The sequence below is a fragment of the Ovis canadensis genome, chromosome X, assembly GCF_042477335.2.
Source record: "Ovis canadensis isolate MfBH-ARS-UI-01 breed Bighorn chromosome X, ARS-UI_OviCan_v2, whole genome shotgun sequence".
In the NCBI taxonomy this organism is placed as follows: Eukaryota; Metazoa; Chordata; class Mammalia; order Artiodactyla; family Bovidae; genus Ovis; species Ovis canadensis.
The window spans coordinates 127,462,681-127,485,417 of NC_091727.1; the positions used below are offsets into that span (position 1 = coordinate 127,462,681).

General features: G+C 42.6%; 1 protein-coding gene across 19 annotated transcripts in view; it reads right to left on the minus strand.

The window, feature by feature from the left end:
- The window catches only part of TMEM164 (transmembrane protein 164), a 386,200-nt gene that overhangs the window by 315,330 nt on the left and 48,133 nt on the right, over window positions 1-22,737 (minus strand). Inside the window, exon 1 of one of the 19 annotated variants that reach the window (XM_070290933.1) lies at window positions 15,532-15,635. The exons of 16 other annotated variants lie outside the window; for them this stretch is intronic. In XM_070290933.1, coding sequence (XP_070147034.1) covers window positions 15,532-15,567 — 36 coding nt within the window. In that variant the 5' untranslated portion in view covers window positions 15,568-15,635. Of the gene's footprint in view, window positions 1-650; window positions 4,638-15,531; window positions 15,636-22,737 lie in introns of those variants that run through there. 2 more of the 19 variants (XM_070290934.1, XM_070290942.1) reach the window with 2 other exon arrangements.

Sequence of the window (22,737 nt, forward strand, 5' to 3'; positions counted from 1 at the left end):
TTATCTTTAGCTAGAGATAGCATTTAAGGTGGTAGCTTAGGCCATTTCAGGGAGTTCATTTTCCTGGGTCTCCCCCATGTATACAGGAGGTTTACATATTATTAAACTTCCGTTGTTTTATTATTTTATTATTAGCTTCCTGTTAATCTTACTGTGGAGGGGGGTGTGTGTCTCAGCCAGGAACCTAGAAGAGTAGATGGAAAATTATTTTTCTTCCCCCACATTTGATTGGTTTGTTTCAAAGCCTGACTGGTTGGTTCCTCTTCTATTCTCCCTGCTCAAACCAAACAAAAAGAACCTGATCCTTCTAAGAGACCATCAGTTCCATGCTCCTTGGTTTGAACTAGCCTTAGAAACCCACAGCAGTGGCAGTTTGACTGCACCAAGTCAAACTTGTTTGACTTTGCTCAAGGGGGACAAAGAAAGCCCTGCAGAGCAGTTGTACAATGTGCAAATTCCTGGGCTCCCCCCATGAGGAATGCTGATTCCATAAGTCAGGGGTTCCAGGAATCTGTGCATTTTAACAAAAGCCCTAGGAGATTCAACTATTCTAAGCAGCCAAGTGTACTCAAGGTTTGATCAAAGACATTCAGCAGGACAAAAGATTGACCAAAGAATGAAACTCATGTTTATGGAGTTACTTCACCTACAGCGACATAATGGTGCAGATTTACAAAATCATTGCTATGTGTTCCTCTCTTGTGGTGAGCATTTATGAATAGACATTATTGGCATTATGGGCCGGTTTGGCTTTGTCCCGGGTATCTTCTTTATATTCTGTTCTTCAGTTCTCTCAGAATCTACATTTAAAAGGAAAGGGTACTCTAAGGAAAATCACTCTAAGTATAGATACCTGAATCCCTGCAGATTAAGAGAAAGAATGGGGAAGAAAGGATCCTGAAAGGAACACAGCCGGGAGTCCATCACTCACACAATACCTCACCAGAGAACCCACCAAGAAAAAAATCCATTGAGAATGTTACTTTCCCCTGTAGATCGATTTGATTAAAAGTGCAAAGCCAATGATAATTACAGGTCCACAATCCTTTATTTGCAATCGCCAAATCCAAAAAGGTCTAAGAAACAGAACGTGGGGTTTGGTTTAAAAAAAAAAAAAACTAATTTGGTAGCAGACGTGACATGATCTGAGCTGAGGCTCTTTATAGACTGTCTTTATTCCATTTATGGTGAGTATTCATATGTTTTCCACAATAAGAATGTACTTTGATTACAGGGTGCTGTCCCAGATCCCATTGGCAGTGTCTGTAAAACACTCCACACTCTCAGTATTGCCTTTTAAAATCCAAAATATTCAAGACTTCTGAAATACATCTGACCTTCATGGTTTGGGATAAGGACTGTCAACTTGGAATTTCAATCACCCAAACATGAACTTAACCCCACTTCCCCACCCTACCCGTCAGAACAGTACGAGAGAGAAATAAACCAAGCTGGTATTCTTTATCACTGACCCGGAAGCAAAGTTACTCACCTTAGGCAAGGGACCAAGTTGGAGGCTGTACATAGTTACCCAGCATCAGGCCATCAAAGGCTACACTCAGAAGCTACAGTATACAGAAAGCAGACAGGGGCCCCCAAGCACCTTGGAAAGAATACTTCTGGAGTCACCTAAGAGTCATGCTAGCAATCTTTCTGAGCTTCTGGAATACCCTAGATACTTCCAACACACTAAAACAGAGAAGCAAAAATGCAACACGCCCCCCCGACCCCACTTTTCTATACACACATCCGAGTAGATAAGCAGATTCTTGGGGGAGGGAGGGGCAATTTCCCTGTAACTGCCCCATTTGGCTGGTTCAGATCCCCGATGTCCCTATACGGGGAAGCCCAGAACCCTCCTGAAGAAAGCAAGCCTCCAGTCCCAACTTAATCATGGATCTGATTTCTTTCGAGGCAGCCCGTCTCGTCTTGACTCTTAAGTGAGTTTTCCAATAGTCACTTGCCTGTGGTCATGTCATTTCCAACCAACACACTGGCTTTCCTCATCTTGCCTATCTATCCCCAACACCAGGATAGAGGGTATCTTTTCCAAGCAACTTTTAAAATCAGATACATGGAGAACATCAAAAAAGCAGGCTTGAAAAAGGACCCCGACCCCATTCTATTTCTTTTCCAGTAAACTTACGGTCTCCTCTGGCAACTTCCTAGATTTATGGCACTAAACCTCTCTGCTTTGTCATGCTGGAGCCACATCCATAATCACCATCAACCAAAGGATCAGAGTGAAGATAAGATGTTAATTCAGAGGCCCAAAGGCCCCCAGCATTGGCCCAAATATCGCTGCTCTCTTCTTTGGTTGGCTGCCAATGGCCTCCAAAATTTGTTGGCATGTGTTTTAGCCTAGCAGACGGAAAGCTAAACTAACCCTTCAGCTGCAAATAGAGTGGGAAGAGAGGACACTTGGAAGCGCAAACAAAGAGGGCAGGAAGATGAGAAGGCATCTGAGTACATCCCAGCACCGCCGCGGCACTTTGTCTTCTTGCTGCCATCTGCCTGGATAGGCATCTGAAGAAAAGAGCAGGGAGCATAACAGAGAAATGCTACTGTGCCCTTCCATTGACCCACTGTCTGGGAGGCAAGCAGGGTTTTGTTATGAAATCCCACTTTACAGATGGAGAAACCCAGGGGGAAGGTTCTGATGAGGTTTCTGACAAGAACCCAGGTCCCGTAATAAACTCGCAACACTTTTCACCTCACACCTGACATGGTCCCAGCCTCATGGGGGATTCTCTTCTTTAGACTCTCGCCCTGTCCCTCAACTCCCACAGTACACATGGAGTCACCTCAGGGTCGTCACATCTGTACCACAACACAGCTCCTCCAATCTCCTCCTTACAACCTGAGACATCTCACAACACAGACCTGCCTGGGCAGCAAATTATATTTACCCAGATGGGTATCAGGGTTTCAGAGTCCAGCATTCCCTAAAGACAGGCTCACGTTACATCCAACCAGCTTCATTCTCCTATCTACTGGGTGCTGGCGATTCTCAAATCCTTACAGAACTGAAGTCTTTTGGGGCTGGTTTTTCCTGGAAAAACCTGCAGGTTCCATTCAAAAACGTCACTCTCTCAGCTTCTTCAGGAGACAGTGACTCTCTGTTATCTTGCCCAGAAACTCGAAAATTTCGTTTTTTCCTACGCACATAATCTAGGTACCAGCGGCTGTACCAGTTGATCCTCTACCTTGGAGACACTCTGGCTCCAGGTTCCCACCTTCTCCACCCAAGCTCTCAGCATCATTTGTCCCATTTCCTGTTCTTGTTTCTGTTCCATGGTCATATTAGCCCCTAGTCCACTGGCATCAATACCCTGTTCCCTGTCGAATTCTGCTCAACCCCAGTATCACATTCATTAACCCCTCATGGTCATAACACTGAAAGAAGGTAATTTTTGTTCATAAGAAGAAGTATTAGTACTATGAGAAATGTAGGCGGGAAGAATGGCCAGTCACCAAGACCATCCTAAGTGAGGGGCTAGCCAGGTTAAGCAGTGGAAGGATGAGAAAACTAAATCAAAGGGAAAGAGAGTGAGAGAGGGGCAGGAGAGTGGCATTTGGCTTGCAACACAATCTTCCAAGGCCGAGTTCCAGTTCTCTTGGCTCTACCACCTAGAAGGGCACCCATCTATTTGGGGGTTCTTAAAGGAATGCCTATAAACATAACCCACTCTTGGGGCCTCATCTTCTCTCTCCTTGGACTGATGAAATGATTTTCACTGGTTTCTTGCCTCCAGACACACTGCTGGTAAGGAGGATTGCTCTAAAATGCATCTCTGATCTTTCCTTTAGAATCCTTTAATGGCTGGCCAGTAACTACAAGAAAAGCTCAAGCTCCTTAGCAAGGCAGGCAAGGCTTTCTCTACTCACCCTGCTGATCTCTTCAGCTTGCTGGCTTCGGGCACTGTCCCAAACTGTATCTTGAGCCTATTCCATGTCATAAACAGGCTTCAATAATCTCATTTTCTAGCAGCTTCATTTTATTCAACTATATGGATATGCAACAATTTACTCAACCCATCTCTTCCTGTCACACATGTAAGTTATATCTAAATTTTCAGGTCCTGTCACACATGTAAGTTATATCTAAATTTTCAGGTCCTTCACTATTTAGTCTACATTTTATAGTAGTAGCCTCCATTTAGTTGGCAACCCACTCCAGTATTCTTGCCTGGAAAATTCCATGGAAAGAGGAGCCTGGTGGGCTACAGCCCATGGGGTCACGGAAGAGTCACACACGACTTAGTGACTAAACAACATTTAGTAGTAGTCTACATTTAGCATCTGGTCTCTCATTAGAGTGAAAATTTCTAGGTCTTCAAAGGGAATATGGATTTTAAGGCTTTTTAACCTACAATTCTAAACTGCCTTCCACAAAATGTCTTTGAATTTGTACTCCTGCCAGCAATATATGAGAAATATGTTTCTGCTACAGCCCGGCCAAGAGGTCATTATCAGTTTTAAAAGGCAAAACACTAAAAGGGAGCAGAATTTGCCACCGTCAAATATGTCTCTTTGTCATAAAGACTATTTTGAGCTTGTTTAAAAAAAAAAAAAAAAGCAGCAGATACAGGGGACACCCTGAAAATCAAGTAGAAGAGATTATTTTCATAAGAGATATTTGCCTTTACAAAAAAAATCTCCATTTGTTAGGGTGTCTCCTCTCTGTACAAGGAAGAGAAGAAAGGCTGAATTTCTAGAAACTCTTATGACTAGAAAAGGCAGCAACTTCTGCATACAATCTTACTCTTGTTTGCTCTGCCTCTCCTGGTCACCTCCAGGAACTGGCTCCCTCCACCCTTTTGTCTTTAGCTGGAGATGGTATTTAAGGTGGTGGTTTGGGCCCTTTACAGGGAGTTACTCAGTTTTCCTGCATCTTTCCAACACACACAGGAGATACACAAGTTATTAAAAGTCCATTTGTTTTCCTCTTGTTATTCTGTCTTTTAGTACAGGGGAATCTCAAGCCACGAATATAGAAGGGTAGAGTGAACATTAACTTTACTCCCCTACAACGCGTGCACATGCGCACACACACACTTACTTCACTGCTTTAATGTGCGTGCCTCAGATTACCAGAAATCAACTATTTTTTAACATGACTTTGGCCAGCCATATTTCTTCTATTGTGGCCTTGCCTATTTTTCAACTGGTGTGTTCTTTTTCTTATTGGGTTATAAGAAGCTATTTATGTTTTAATGCCATTTAATACAGACTACTTGACATTTGTTGCAAATATTTTTCCCATGTTGCCATTGTCATAGCTCCGGTTATGGCAGTTTTGTATGGAAGTTTTTGTATCTTTATGTAATTAGATATATAAATTAGATATTTCCTTCATGGTTTCTGTCTCTGATGTCATACTTTGAAAGTTATTTACAATCTTGGGATTAAAAAAAGAGTCACCAATTGTTTTCGTAATATTTTAAAATTTTAAATCTCCAAATCAAAAATTGCATTATTGTTCATCCTACTCACTCTTCCAGAATGGCCTTCTCATCTTTCCTCTTTCAGCTACCACTTATTTACCCTTCAAATAACAAAAGAAAGCATCATTTCCCCTTGTGCATGCTTAGTCACTCAGTCAGGTCCAACTCTTTGTGACCTCATGAACTAAAGCCTGCCAGGCTCCTCTGTCCATGGACTTTTCCAGGCAAGAATACTGGAGTGGGTAGCCATTTCTTCCTCCAGGGGATCTTCTTGACCCAGGGATCAAACCCATGTCTCCTACGTCTCCTGCATTGGCAGGCGGATTCTTTACCACAGAGCCACATGGGAAACCCATGATTCCTTCTATCCTCCCATTAATTCTTTCTGCTAATTTTTTCTGAGAAATTATCTTTTCTGTCAGTATAAGGAACTGACAAAGAGCCTTCTCTCAAGAATTTAGACAAAAAGGAAATTAGAGCACCTACTGACAAACTCTTGGGCTTCAAAATCAACATATAATGTATTTAAAACATAGCAAATGCATTTTAAAGCTAGAATGTTCCTAGACTTGAAAGACCAGTTTGTAACCTGTTTGAATTATCCCCAAAGAAAGAATGGGGTTGACCAAACACTGAGGTACAGAATAAAGAAAGTCACAAAGGCATATATATTTGGCAGTTTCCACATCCAAGTACTAGCCAGGGACCAGGAAATCTTAGCTTGTAAATCTCAAGTTTCCTGGTCCCAGTGCCAAATTCACCCCTATTAAAAGAATGGAAGTGGAGTAGGGAGCATCGCTAAGCGGTGAATATTATGGGCTTTAGAGTTAAGATAGATTTCGGCCACTCACCAGCACTGTAACCTTGGATGAGAGACTGGAGGAATTTTTATCTCTAAAATAGGGATAAAAATAGCATCTATGTCTCATGAGGTTTTGGAGAGGATCAAATGAGATAAAGCAAGCAAAACACTTGGCACAATGTCTAGCACATAGCTAGCACTCAATACATAGTAGCTATAATTATTCTGATTGCAAAAGAAAGTCCATCCCTACTGTGAGCTACATCAGCAAGAGCGTCTATTAAACTTCCAATTCATCTAACTTCACTTGTTCTTCACTTGTTCTATTCGCTTGTTCTTCACCTGCTTGTAGTATAATATGCTAATATGGTATTTGGCTTCCTTGTCCAGCTGCCTACAAGGAGAGAATACTGGAACACTCAAGGTGCAGTTTCCTCATCTGTCAAATAGGGATTACATCAGTACTATCTCATAAGGTGGATATGGGGATTAAATGTGTGAAGCACTTAGTGTCTGGCATGTTGTAAACAATAAAATAAATATGAGCTACTGATAGCATCATCCTTCTTGGTGGCGCTTTCTGTTGTCCACTCACTACAAATTCCATCCAGGCCCACAGCAACTTCTAGTTCCCACACAAAGCCTTCTCCAATAACTCCAGATAACACCTCTTTTTTGTCCAATGGCCTCTACAACTCATTAGGTACTTAGATTTTATTTAATTGGGGCTATTAAATGGTTTCCCTATAGTTGCACAAAATGCTATAATAGACTGAGAGCTAGGATTGGATTATCAATTGTTCCCTCCTGACAAATTTGAAATTGGCATAGATGAGTCATTGAACAAAGCCCAAAGCTGTTTGTTGGGTAATCAGGGCTCTCAACAATGTGGCCCTCAGCTGCCTTGCCAGTTGTATTTCCCACTATGACTCAGGTTTTCACCCTGAACCTCAGTTTCTACATTCTAAAATACAAAAGAATAACAGTGCTTGCCTCCAAAATCTTAAATTCAACTACTGTTTGATGCAGATAATAAATGCTTTCTACATATTTCCATCTAGATGGCACATAGGTATCTCATGCCTAAATCTGAACTTGCCATCTTCTTTTCCTAATCTCTTCCCTTGCTAACTGCTCCCTCAAAAAGTGGAAGAACAAGGACAGCTGTTCCAATAGTAGAATTCCACCTGATCTGAGAAAGGCAGAAGGCATGAGGGAAACAAAATTAACATCAGGTAAACAGTACAGCAATAAGTGAGGCAAGAACCATTGGTAGATGCTGATGAGTAATGCAAGATTATCATTTTTGCATGGAAAGTACTTGTTAATTACAAAAGAAAATAGTAACTTTTTGGTGGAAAAATTAGACAGGAAAAGATTAGTTAATTAACTTCACCAATAATAACACATATCATCATGTCCCCCAGATATGATGTACCAAGAAGGGGATGACATCACTTCTGTGGCATTTCTGCCCAATGACTTAAATCTAATCAACAACAACAAAAGCAGGTAAGTCCAAATAAAGAACACTTTACAAAGTAACTGACCAGTGCTCTTCAATATTGACAAGGTAATAAAAGATGGAGACTGAGGAACTGCGATGGATGGAGGAAATTAAGACGACCTAACAACCAAATGCAATGTGGGATCCTGGATTTCATCCTAGAACAGACAAAAGATGTTTGTGGGAAAAACTGGTGAAATAGGAATAAAGTCTATAGCTTAGTTCAAGTATCAATGCTAATTTCTCAGTTTTAAAGATTTTACCATGGTCATGAGAAACGCTGGGCTGGAAGAAGCACAACCTGGAATCAAGATTGCCGGGAGAGATAGCAATAACCTCCGATATGCAGATGACACCACCCTTATGGCAGAAAGAGAAGAGGAACTAAAAAGCCTCTTGATGAAAGTGAAAGAAGAGAGTGAAAAAGTTGGCTTAAAGCTCAACATTCAGAAAACAAAGATCATGGCATCCGGTCCCATCACTTCATGGGAAATAGATGGGGAAACAGTGGAAACAGTGTCAGACTTTATTTTTTTGGGCTCCAAAATCACTGCAGATGGTGACTGCAGCCATGAAATTAAAAGACACTTACTCCTTGGAAGAAAAGTTATGACCAACCTAGACAGCATATTCAAAAGCAGAGACATTACTTTGCCAACAAAGGTCCATCTAGTCAAGGCTATGGTTTTTCCAGTGGTCATGTATGGATGTGAGAGTTGGACTATAAAGAAAGCTGAGCACCAAAGAACTGATGCTTTTGAACTGTGGTGTTGGAGAAGACTCTTGAGAGTCCCTTGGACTGCAAGGAGATCCAACCAGTCCATCCTAAAGGAGATCAGTCCTGGGTGTTCATTGGAAGGACTGATGCTGAAGCTGAAACTCCAATACTTTGGCCACCTCATGCGAAGAGTTGACTCACTGGAAAAGACTCTGATGCTGGGAGGGATCGGGAGCAGGAGGAAAAGGGGACGACAGAGATGGCTGGATGGTATCACTGATTCGATGGACATGAGTTTGAGTAAACTCCAGGAGTTGGTGATGGACAGGGAGGCCTGGCGTGCTGCGATTCATGGGGTCGCAAAGAGTCGGACACGACTGAGCAACTGAACTAAACTGAACTGAATACAAGATGTTAACATTAAGGGAAGCTGATGGAAGGGAATATAGAAATTCTCTGCGGTATCTTTACAACTCTTTCGTAAACGAAAAATAATTTTAAAATGTAAAGTTTTTACACATTACTACCTATAAAATAAACAAGGTTTTACTGTATAGCACAGGGAACTATATTCAATATCTTGTAATAACCTATAAGTGCTTCCCTGGTGGCTCAGTGGTAGAGAATCTGCCTTCCAAGCAGGAGATGAAGGTTAGATCCCTGGGTCAGGAAGATACCCTAGAAAAGGAAATGGCAACCCATTCCAGTGTTCTTGCCTGGAGAATCCCATGGACAGAGGAGCCTGGCAGGCTAAAGTACATGGGGTTCCAAAGAATTGGACATAACAACTAAACAACAAAAATAACCTATAATGGAAAAGAACCTAACTATATATATATATATATATATATATATATATATACACACACACACACACACACATATATATACGTATATATACACACACACACTTACATAACTGAATCGCTATACTGTACAGTAGAAACTAACACAACATTGTAAATCAACTACACTTCAATAAAAATTTTAATAAAAATAAAATACAAAGTTTTTTTTTTTAAGTACTATTATCCCATCAATTTGCCTGTCTTCAAACCCCAGAGCTATCTTTGATGCTGCCCCTCTTTCTCAGGCCCCATATGTAGTCTCTCCCCAAGTCTTGTAACCTTGACACTTTAACCTTTTCAATATATCTCAAATCCATCCTTGTTATCATTTCCTAGTTTCAGTTCAGTTCAGTCACTCAGTCGTGTCCGACTCTTTGCAACCCCATGAATTGCAGCACGCCAGGCCTCCCTGTTCATCACCAACTCCCAAACTCATGTCCACTGAGTCGGTGATGCCATCCAGCCATCTCATCCTCTGTTGTCCCCTTTTCCTCCTGCCCCCAATCCCTCCCAGCATCAGGGTCTTTTCCAATGAGTCAACTCTTCGCATGAGGTAGCCAAAGTATTGGAGTTTCAGCTTTAGCATCAGTCCTTCCAATGAACACCCAGGACTGATCTCCTTCAGGATGGACTGGTTGGATCTCCTTGCAGTCCAAGGGACTCCCAAGAGTCTTCTCCAACACCACAGTTCAAAAGCATCAACTCTTTGGCACTCAGCTTTCTTCACAGTCCAACTCTCACATCCATACATGACCACTGGAAAAACTATAGCCTTGACTAGACAGACCTTTGTTGGCAAAGTTATATCTCTGCTTTTCAATATTCTATCTAGGTTGGTCATAACTTTCCTTCCAAAGAGTAAGCGTCTTTTAATTTCATGGCTGCAATCACCATCTGTAGCGATTTTGGAGCCCCCAAAAATAAAGTCTGACACTGTTTCCACTGTTTCCCCATCTATTTCCCATGAAGTGATGGGACAAGATGCCATGATCTTTGTTTTCTGAATGTTGAGCTTTAAGCCAACTTTTTCACTCTCCTCTTTCATCAAGAGGCTTTTTAGTTCCTCTTCACTTTCTGCCATAAGGGTGGTGTCATCTGCATATTGGAGGTTATTGATATTTCTCCCAGCAATCTTGATTCCAGCTTGAGCTTCTTGCAGCCCAGCGTTTCTCATGATGTACTCTGCACATAAGTTAAATAAGCAGGGTGAGTCCCTATTCATTTTCTTCAGCTACTGCAACAGTTTTCCTATCTGATCTCGAGGCCTCCAGTGTCTCCTTCTTCACTCTAGTTCATACAGTATTGCCAGGTTCCTTTTCTTAAACACAACCCTGGGACTTCCCTGGTGGTCTAGTGCTTAGGAATCCACCTGCTAGGGACTCGGGTTTGATCCCTGGTCCAGGAATTAAGATCCCACGTGCCACGGGGCAACCAAGCCCATGTGCCACCTAAGCTCACATGACACAACTACTGAGCCTCAGCACCCTAGAGCCTGTGTTCCACAACAAGAGAATCTTCTGCAGCAAGAGAAGCCACTTCAATGAGAAGCCCGTGCACCACAACTAGAATTAGCCCCTTCTTGCCACAGCTACAGAAAAGCCCATGGACAGCAAGGAAAAGCCTGTGTGCTGCAGTAAACACTTAGTGCAGCCAAAAATAAACTAAAAAGAAAAAAAACAGAGCACTGATCATGTTATATACTTCACAAATTTCAGATGATACATTCAACACAATCTCTAGCAAAATCTCAACTGACATCCTTATACAATCTGAGAAGCTAACACTAAAGTTCACAGAGAATTGCAAGGTATCCCAAATAACTAGAGCAATCTTGAAAAGACGAATAAATAGGAAGACCCACACTACCTGATTTCAAAACTTACTACAAAGGAACAGTAATAAAGACACAGTGGCGCTGGCATAAAGATAGATGTATAGGCTAATGGAAAGAATTCAAACAAATCCCAAAATAAACCCTCCCAACTGATTTTCAACAAGGGGACCAATACTATTCAATGAGAAAAGTCTCTTCAACAAATGGTCCTGGGACAACTGGATTTCCACATGTATAAGAATGACCTTTGGACCCCTACCTCACAATTGTCTACAGAATCAACACAAAATCAAGCAAAGACCTAAATAAAAAAGCAAAAACTACAGAACTCTTAAAATTAAACATAATGGTAAACCTTCATGATCCCAGTTTGTCAATGGATTCTTAGATGTGACACCAAAAGCAAGAGCCACAAAATATAGGTAAACTGGACTTAATGAAAATTAAAATATTTTGTCCTTCAAAGCATACTATCAAGAAAGCAAAAAGACAACTCAAAGAATGGCAGAAAATTTTTGCAAATCTTGTCTCTCACAAGGCTGTATTATGTAGAATACGTAAGTAGCTCTCAAAACTCTAATAATAAAAAGACAAACTGTCAAGTTCAAAAGTGGGCTAAGGATTTGAATAGACATTTCTTCCAAAGAAGACACATGAATGGCCAATATGCACATGAAAAGGTACTCAGTATCATTAGTCACTAGGGAAATGGAAATCAAATCTACAGTGAGAGATGACTTCACACACATTAGAAAGGCTAAAATAAAAAAGACAATCACCAAGTATTCATGATGATACAGAGTAATTGGGAACCTCATACACTGCAAGTAAGGATGGAACATGGTGCCCGAATATGCAAAAATAGTTTGGCAGTTCCTCAAAAAGTTACACACAGAGTTATCATAGGACCCAGTAACCCCACTCCTATGTACATACCCAAGAGAAATGTTCCCAGAAAAACGTATACATGGGGAATTCCCTGGTGGGCCCGTGGCTAAGACTCCACACTCCCAATGTAGGGGGCCTGGGTTCAATTCCTGGTCAGGGAACTAAGATTCCACATGCAGCAAGAAAGACCTGGTTTAGCCAAATAAACTGGGGGGGGGGGGGTGGGGACCTTATACATAGATACATGGATGTTCATAGCAGCATTACTCGTAATAGCCAGAAGGTGGAAACCACCCAAATACTCACCAATGGATGAACGAACAGATAAAGGAAACGCAGTATACCTATACAATGGAATATTGTTTGGCCATAGAAAGGAATGAAGTTCTTACACATGCTATGACATGGATGAACTTTAAAAACATTATACTAAGAAAAAGAAGCTAGTCAAAGTAGACTATATATTATATGACTCCATCTCTGAAATGTCCAGAATAGGCAAGTATATAGAAGCAGAAAGCAGAGCAGTCACTGCTTAGGCATGGGGGCAGAACAGGTAGGGGAGTGATGGCTACATGGTATGGAGCCTCTTTTTGAGTTGATGAAAATGTTCTAAATTTGACTGTGGAAATGGCTACACATACCTGTGAATATATGAAAAATCACTGATTGAACACTTTAAGTGGATGAACTATATGGTAATGAAGTATATCTGAATAAACTATTAAAAACAAAACCTCAGATGGCTCCTTATTCCTTGTTGAATAAAGTCCAAACTCCTTAATTAGGCATTCCAGTCCCTCCCCTTCCCCATCCTCATTTGACTTCCTCCACCCACCAACCAGCTTTATTGTTCACTATCCTTTTTCATGAGCCTTTCTCTCAAACCAAACTGAATTATTTACCACTATCTATATACCCCATGCAGTTTGTCTTTCCCCCTGCTGGTCCTTTTCCCTGGAACTCTCTCCTCACAATTCTTATTTATTAGTACATATTCTGTGTTATACAAGACCCTGTTCAAATGCTCCCTCCTAGGCAAATCTTTCCCCATCCTTCAACCCACATATAGTAGGCTTTCAAAACTCTATTTACTGTAAGAATGAAGGTAAGTAGTCCTTCCACATGATGGTTCCCACTGCCAGATGATAATCCTCCCGAAGCCACAGCTGCACTTCTCTCTTCCTTTCCTAGTTAAAGTAGCAGTTCACAGCTTCAAGACCCCTTTACTAAGTTTCTGAGAATGGTTCCGAACTGCTAGTCTCTACTTCTCCTGAAAACCTTCTGGAGATGAAGCAAGCTGGTGCTGCGTTATGCCAGGGCCACCGAGTATAGGTGTGTAGGTTGTGCACTGCACAACCCTAGTGGCGCCATTCAATTCTAGTCTATGTGAATGGCACCCTCTCCTAGGGTTGTGCAGTGCATAGCCATTCGTGGCGGCCCTGCTTGGAAACATCCAGAATTTGGAAGCAAAGCCAAAAAGAGCACTCAATGAGAAGAAATCACATAAACTATATTGCTGGTGAGAAGTGGGTATTTTCCAAATCTTATGAGGAAGATGAAAAAGAACTCAGGAGAATAACATGGTCTTAGCACACACAGTGTTTGTATGGAATGACAAAACAGAAACATCCGAGAAAAATCATCACTGATGTTTTTTCCAGCAGTGGAAAGAGAAAAGGATCCATGATCTTGTCAATACAAAGGTGTGATGTACCTACATGGTCTCTCTGATAAGATCCTTCAATTCTGTTAGGTTCTGATTTTAGGTTATCAAATAAGCACCTGTGTAATTTGGCTTCAGGAACCTTGCTCTCAGGAAAGGTATGACCAGGCTGATAGACACAAGTGTTATGTGTCTATACAGATCTCTCTCCCATCATCAATCCATTCATCTGCCTTGTGGTTAATCAAGCAGTCTTTTGTAAAGTTGGGGAGTGTAAAACCAACATGCCTAGGCAAGCTGATAAAAACTAGGCTTTAAACCTACCAATCATTTTGCAGACTCAGGACCCAGGTCAACTGTGCCACAATGGCACAGACACCTTCTAAATCCCAGCCAGAGCAGCCGGCAACAAGTCCCCCTCTGACTACCACGTCTCAACAGCAAGCAGTAATAAAGCATGCGTACAGGGAGGCAAAAATGGCTGGAAAGATGGACTGTGAAGACAAGTGATCTAGTAGCAGAGTCCAAGTATGCCAGACGTTGGCTCTGTTCCTTCTTTTGTCCCCACTCCAGTTTAGTTCAGCCTTCCACTTTTGTATTTGCCCTTCCTGGCATATTTCATTCCACTTCTTCTATCTCCTCCAGAGAATTCCTGAATAACATCCACCCCAACTGATCATTCCTTTTCTGAAAGCCATTTGCACATACTGGTACTATACACTTATCACTCCTTTCTGTTGTAATTAGTAATAGTAGTGATGATGATGACAATGACAATGATATTAATAATAATAATGGCAGCAGCTACGCTTACTCCTTGGAAGAAAAATTATGACCAACCTAGATAGTATATTCAAAAGCAGAGACATTACTTTGCCAACAAAGGTCCGTCTAGTCAAGGCTACGGTTTTTCCAGTGGTCATGTATGGATGTGAGAGTTGGACTGTGCAGAAGGCTGAAAGCCAAAGAATTGATGATTCTGAACTGTGGTGTTGGAGAAGACTCTTGAGAGTCCCTTGGACTGCAAGGAGATCCAACCAGTCCATTCTGAAGGAGATCAGCCCTGGGATTTCTTTGGAAGGAATGATGCTGAAGCTGAAACTCCAGTACTTTGGCCACCTCATGCGAAGAGTTGACTCATTGGAAAAGACTCTGATGCCGGGAGGGATTGGGGACAGGAGGAGAAGGGGACGACAGAGGACGAGATGGCTGGATGGCACCACTGACTCGATGGACATGAGTCTGAGTGAACTCTGGGAGATGGTGGTGGACAGGGAGGCCTGGTGTGCTGCGATTCATGGGGTCGCAAAGAGTCGGACACGAATGAACGACTAAACTGAACTGATTCTTTACTGAGTGCTTCACTAGAGGCCTAAAACTATATTCGTGTGTGTGTGTGAGCACGCCCATGCTCATTCACCCATGTCATGTCCAACTCTTGCAACCCCATGGACTGCAGCCCACCAGGCTCCTCAGTCCATGGGATTTTTCAGGCAAGAATACTGGATTGGGTTACCATCTCCTCCTCCAGGGGATCCTCCAAACCCAGGGATTGAACTCACATCTCCTAATTGACAGGCAGATTCTTTAGCACTGACACACCTGGGCAGCCCCATATTCATGTATTCCTCATAGCAATCCTGTGAGGTAAGTGCAGTTCCCCACCCCACCCCACCCCACCCCACCTGTATAAAACATGAGGAAACTGAGCTAAGGAACGGTTAAGTACTTGCCTAAGGTCACACAACTAAATAAGGAAAAGAGTCAGGCCTTGAATCAGAACTGTCTGGTACCAAAGATTTTGTTTGCAGCCAATGTTACCTTTTGTCTCCCGCTTTGTCTTTTGAGGATCTTCATCTGCCACCACTCTCCATAGTGCCTAACACCACGTCAGACACAGAAATGCTCCCCCAGGATATGTATGCAAGGCTAACTCTATTCCCTGGCCAGAGCCCAGCCCAAGATGCAAGCTGGAAGAGCAGGCAAGAAGGGCATTGAGTACAGAGAGACATGACCCATTGAGGGGGCCACGGGAGTCCTCTTCCTCTGACTCCTTTAGGGCAGGATAATGCTGCTACCTTGACCTCAATCACAGAAACATTCAGAATAGGATGGATAACCTGGTTGTCCTAAAACTCATCCAGACAACTTGGAAGGAACAGAGCCTAGGCCAATCTGTGAAAGGGCTGGGTACTATACAGTTCCCTAAAGGAAGGGAACCAACTGTATCAGGGTCACAGCCACTGAGAAGCTATGTGACTATGGTCATGGATTTTGGCAGCAGTGAGGGGTGGGGAGCAGACAGGAGTCTTTTTAAAGAAGAGAGCATTACACTAACTAACACACTCTCTCTCTCTCTCTCTCACTCACACACACACACACACACACACACACACCCCTCATTAAACCTGTTTTCTCATCTTTAAAAATGGAAATAAGAATACATACCACTTGAAGCACTGCTAAGGTATAAAATGAGACTGTAATAAAAGGACCTACCACCTAAAGTCTACATTAGTTTGTCCATGCTGGGGTTTGGAGCACACACAGAGATACAAGGCATAGTTCCTGTCTGCAAGAGTTCAGAATGTCTGACAAAGAATCTGATCTAGCGTACTGCCAGCACTCTGTCAACCAGGTATAAATATAAAGCTGGCTGGTAGATTACCCCAATTCTCAGCAGGACATTTTGTCAGATGAAAATTTTGGCAGGAAAGAAGAAAACTGCTGGCAAGAATAAAGGTTGCGGTTTACGTCTTTGCCTCCAATCTATCATCCACACCTCCATATTGGAAAACCGGGGAAGGGGACTCTACAAACCGCTATTTTGGAAGGGACACATGTGAAAAGTTCTCTTCCTTCACATTTGTCACCATTTCTCATTTGATACTGCATGCATACGCGCTAAGTCACCTCAGCCATGTCCTACTCTTTGCGACCCCATGGGTAGCCTGCCAGGCTCCTCTGTCCATGGAATTCTCCAAGCAAGAATACTGCAGTGGGTTGCCATCCTGTGTTAAATGCCAATCTTCCCTGCTAGACTGTAAGGTCCCGGAGGGCAGTGGCTGTGTGCCGGTCCTTGTTATAGATCCAGAAACTGACACAATGACTGGAACATTCAAGATGCTCATCAGATATTTGTTGAATGAATAAATCAAACAAACAGATGTCTCTGGTAGGTGGATAGACCTGATTACCTAATCAAAAAAATCACTTTAAAATAGTCAAGCCTTGTTTATGCATAAATGCCTCTCAAGATTTCCAAGAAACTGGTAATGTTGGTTTGTTTCTGGGAAGAAAAAGTAACAGATTATGGGTCGGGGTTGGAGGAAATTATACATGCCCTTCTATTCTTTTCAAATTATTTGAGTTTTTCAATAACAACCAATCAAACATAAAATCTGAAGGAAACACACACTGATGATGAGAGAGACAACTAGGGGATTTTATTTGCTACGTGTCATATTCTTGCAATGTTTCAGGTTTGGATCACAGGCGTGGCATTGCCTTTATGTTGTTGCTGTTGTTTACTTGCTAAGTCATGTCTGAGTCTTGGCAACCCCATGGACTGTAGTCTGTCAGGCTCCTCTGTCCATGGGATTCTCCAGGGAAAAATACTGGAGTGAGGAAAGTGAAATTGCTGTGCCTCCCCATAGGTAAGCTCCTTCTTCAAGCAACTGGGAAGATTTATTTTAATCCTCGAGACTGCCTCAAGCCATTGTTATGGCCCAGACATGAAGCCAGCCGGATAATTGGGACTTTTTTTTTTTAAGCAAAGGTGCCACTCTTTTGTATGTGACAGTAATGACATGGCAGTTAGTTAGGTTCTTTAGCTCCTCAAGTTTTACGGGTCACTCTCCTAAGCAGAAAAAACTAAGGTACAGAAAAGTTGATGATATTCTCCTCACCTATCTAAGACAGTTCAAAACCCAACTGTTTGGCTTTGCTGTTAAAACTCAATGGTTCTAATGATACAAACGAACTTATTTATAAAATATAAACACATACACAGACAGAAAACAAATTTATGGATACCAAGGGGGAATGCAGAAACATTAGAAAGCAGAGGCATTATTTTGCCAACAAAGGTCCGTCTAGTCAAAGCTGTGGTTTTTCCAATAGTCATATATGGATGTGGAGTTGGACTATAAAGAAAGCTGAGTGCCAAATAATTGATGCTTTTCAACTGTGGTGTTGGAGAAGACTCTGGGGACAGCAAGGAGATCCAGTCAGTCCATCCTAAAGAAAATCAGTCCTGAATATTCATTGGCAGGACTGATGCTGAAGCTGAAACTCCAATACTTTGGCCACCTGATGTGAAGAACTGGCTCATTTGAAAGGATCCTGATGCTGGGAAAGATTGAAGGCGGGAGGAGAGGGGGACAACAGAGGATTAGGTGGTTGGATGGCATTACCGACTCAATGGACATGAGTTGGAGTAAACTCTGGGAGTTGGTGATGGACATGGAGCCCTGGTGTGCTGCAGTCCATGGGGTTGCAGAGAGTCAGATGGTACTGAGCGACTGAACTAAACTGAAGGGGGAATGGGTGATGGAGGAATAAATAAGGAATTTGGGATTAAAATACACACACTACTATATACAAAATAGATAACTGACAAGGATTTACTGTATAGCACAAAGAACTAAATTCAATATCTTATAATAACCTATAATGGAGAGTGAAGTCAAAGTCGCTCAGTCGTGTCTGACTCTTTGCAACTTTGTGGACTGTAGCTCACCAGGCTCCTCTGTTCATGGAATTCTCCAGGGAAGAATACGGTAGTGGATTGCCATTCCCTTCTCCAGGGGATCTTCCCAACCCAGGGATTGAACCGAGGTCTCCTGCATTGCAGGCAGATTCTTTAAGGTCTGAGCCACGAGGGAAGCCCAAGAATACTGGAGTGGGTAGCCTATCTCTTCTCCAGGGGATCTTCCCAACCCAGGAATCAAACCAGGGTCTCCTGCATTGCAGGCGGATTCTTTACCAGCTGAGCTACCACAAAGATCTGAAAAATACATAAATCTGTATAACTGAATCACTTTACTGTACACCTAAAACACTGGAAATCAACAATACTTCAATTTAAGAAGAAAAAAAAAAACCCTCAATAGTTCTAAATGCTGAATGCACATTAGGATCTCCTAGCCAGTTAACCGAAAATAAAATCCCAATTCCTGAGGCTCAGTCCCCTAAATCTTGACGCAACTGATTGAGCCTAGGGCCTAAGCAGCATTTCAAAGCACTCCAGGTGATTTCAAAGTACAACCAGGTTCGCAAACCCCAGTTCTACCCACTGCTGAATACCGTAGTATCTTTCAAGAGCCCTCAGTCGCTATTTTAAAAGTCTTCTTTAAGCAGTATATTCCCCTCAAAAAAAAAAAAAAAAAAAGGCAGGCCAAAGAAGTCTGTAACCAAGACAACAAGCTCAGAGCACAAAGAGATAGGTCTTCTGTGATTTGCAACCAAAGGAAGCAGAAGAGGAAAAGTAGACACTGAAGAATTGACAGGAAACTAGAGAACAAAAGGCATGGTGTCTGAGCTGCTGCCCAGCCAGGCAGCATATCAAACTCCTGCTGCATCTTCCGGGCTGGGTACCTTGACACACAAGCTCTCAAGAAGGAAAGCAGCCCTGGACTAGCAAACGAAACCCTTAAGAACACGCTTTCTTCTTAATAGAACTTCTGACCCCCAAATGGGAATGTCTGCTTTGGCAAAGGTTGCAAACCAGTTTCTTTCCTCCAGGTCCCCTCTTGCTTCCCTACCTGCACCCGACCCTGTATTGCGAATCAGTGTGACAATGAAAACACGAAATCCGCATGGGCTTGGAGTTTGAAAAAAAAAACCGTTCTTCCTCTGTATGTGCTCTGACCGTGGAGCTCGGGTTTTGTTCCCAACTAGGGGAGCACTGAGATAGATGAAAGGGCTGGGGATGCTGCAAATTGAAAGCCAAGGAGTTGGCCTTTTGTTCCCTTTTTGCAGTCAGGGGCTATTCTGGAAAGCAGAAATCAAAAAGAAAATACAGCCTGCGATGAGCTGAAATTGGACAAAATGTGATGAGGCATAAATGAAAAAAAAAAAAAAAAGAGGAAGAAAGAAAAGGAAAAAAAAAAAGGGGGGGGAAAGGGAGTCTTTCTTTACCAGAAGAGGTTCTTTTCTGAAAACTGCCTCAAATTACAACACTTTCCACATTTGGTTCCCTCCAGGAAGCTATGCATTGTTACCTAAAACCAAAACGCTTTTTATCACATTACAAGGAGAAACTGAGGCACATGCAAACAGCCCAGAATTTGGTGATGCATGGCTTCAAGAATGTCCCTTCTAGGCTCAGTCTATTTCCCTCAGTCCAGACAGTTAGATAGACAAATGAGAGTTTATTCAGTGACATTAAAGAAGAGGTGTGGAAACAAAACCATGATGGAGCAAAATACTGGCGATTTGAAGGACTACAAAACTATATGCTGCTGCTGCTAAGTTGTTTCAGTCGTGTCCGACTCTGTGCGACCCCACAGACGGCAGCCCACCAGGCTCCTCCGTCCCTGGGATTCTCCAGGCAAGAACACTGGAGTGGGTTGCCATTTCCTTCTCCAATGCATGAAAGTAAAGTGAAGTCGCTCTCTTAAAGTGGTGTAAGGAATGACATTTATTATGCTATTGGCCTGCCAGTCTCCAAGGACTTTGCGTGGCCTGATGGAAGAAGGCTTAACCTCTCACAAGTCTCTGAGGTTGGCTTTAGGGCTTATGATATTTTTAATTAGCCACCTGTTAGCAGTCTTCTTCACCAGGGAGAAATACTCAGCCTGATGGTAGACTCCTGGAGTGTGTCCTACAGGAAGGTAGATGGGAAATGAGCTATGCTGCCCTCTCCAACCAGCCACATACCTTCCACAAGAATCCAACCTTGGATCACAGGCTTACACCTGGAAAAGCCCTTCTTTCCCTTCCTCTCTAGGGACCAGCAGATGGGAAAACTAAATTCCTTTGAACTTTACTTACACGAAGTTTACTTACTGTGACCCATTAGGCTGTTTCCTTTCATTCAATACTATGGCAAATTCTATTCTGAGCAGAAGAAACACACAAGAATCATAACCAGAAATACAAATAGCATTAAGGTCCCTATACAATTCTTAACAGATGACACAGGGCCCCAAACCAAATGGCTGAAAGGCTACTTCTAGCTCTATAGGAGCTCCTTAAAAGTAATAATAGTAATAACAGCAACAACCACCACCTCATTTATCAAACCACATGCTTACCAATTAAATGCTCAATGGTATAAAGAGTCCTAAATGGTATTATCATCACACCGGCAGAGTGATTTCAGCAAATCGCATAATCAAGAAATACCCACTGAGCATTCAGTCATGTTCTACACCCTGAGCAGATGTGCAATCCTAGCATAATAAAGAGCCATCTGTTAAGTCTCAACTGCATAAGCAGTGCCTTGGGTAAGTTGGACTCCCTGCCCTCTCCCCAGGCCTCACATTAATGAACCAAACTGAAATTAGAGAATGTACTTTTTGCATTCCTTCACCCTTCTGCTTCCCTCAGTCCATCACCAGTAATGATCCTGGTCAAGTGATTCGAGACTGCCTGGAATATCCACAGAAGGGGAAGTTGTTTCAATGCATGCAGACTCTATTTATAGAACAGATACCTCTGCAAGAAGATATAATGGCCTGGGAGTCAAAGGCTTTAGATTCTATTCCCAGGACAGCTGCTAACTAAAGGACAGACCCAGGCAAAAGACTGGCCCTTTCTCAATATCAAAGCCCACATGAGCACTGGACCAGATCTGTGCTTCTCAGAACCACGTAGCTGCCCATGGGTATGTCTCAGCAGGCAAAGAGAGGTGAGGCAAGTGATTTATGATGAATAATAGAGTACTGAAGTTGGCTGCAGTATGGTGACTGCAGCCATGAAATTAAAAGACGCTTACTCCTTGGAAGGAATGTTACGACCAACCTAGATAGCATATTCAAAAGCAGAGACATTACTTTGCCAACAAAGATCTGTCTAGTCAAGGCTATGGTTTTTCCAGTGGTCATGTATGGATGTGAGAGTTGGACTGTGAAGAAAGCTGAGTGCCGAAGAATTGATGCTTTTGAACTGTGGTGTTGGAGAAGACTCTTGGGAGTCCCTTGGACTGCAAGGAGATCCAACAAGTCCATTCTGAAGGAGATCAACCCTGGGACTTCTTTGGAAGGAACGATGCTAAAGCTGAAACTCCAGTCCTTTGGCTACCTCATGAGAAGAGTTGACTCATTGGAAAAGACTCTGATGCTGGGAGGGATTGGGGGCAGGAGAAGGGGATGACAGAGGGTGAGATGGCTGGATGGCACCACTGACTCAATGGACGTGAGTCTGAGTGAACTCCTGGAGTTGGTGATGGACAGGGAGGCCTGGTGTGCTGCGATTCATGGGGTCACAAAGAGTCGGACACGACTAAGTGACTGAACTGAACTGAAGTGAACTGAAGTTGGCAAATTATTTACACATCTATTCATTTGCATCTTATCCCTCCTCTAGCTCACTTGCAAAACACTTTTTGCCACATTATAAGGAGGAATTAAAGCTGATGTAGACGCTTTCATATGCTTTCTTGGATTGGAGGGCAGAGGTGAGCTACGGATACAGCAGTTGCAAATTCTACACAACCCAAATATTATCTTCTTATTTATGCAGCCCTCAGCTTAGTCTGTTGAGCACACGAACATCCAACATGGGTACAGCAGCTACAAAAAGGCTGAGAGCGCCTGGGCTAAATCATTCATTCAACCTGCTGTATTTTGAAGAAACCACCTCCTGCCAGACCCCAATCTAAGTACTGGGGAAATAACAGCAGGTTAACCAAGACATGGTCTTGGCTTCTGTGGAGCATTTTGTCTGGCAAGAGGGAAAGGAAGTGACATAAAACACACGAATTAAAACCTATGATCAGAATTCTGAGAGCCTGTAACAGAGCCACCACTGGACAGCAGGTGAGGGAAGGAGGTTGCAGAGGGAAGAGTGTGGGTAAGGTTT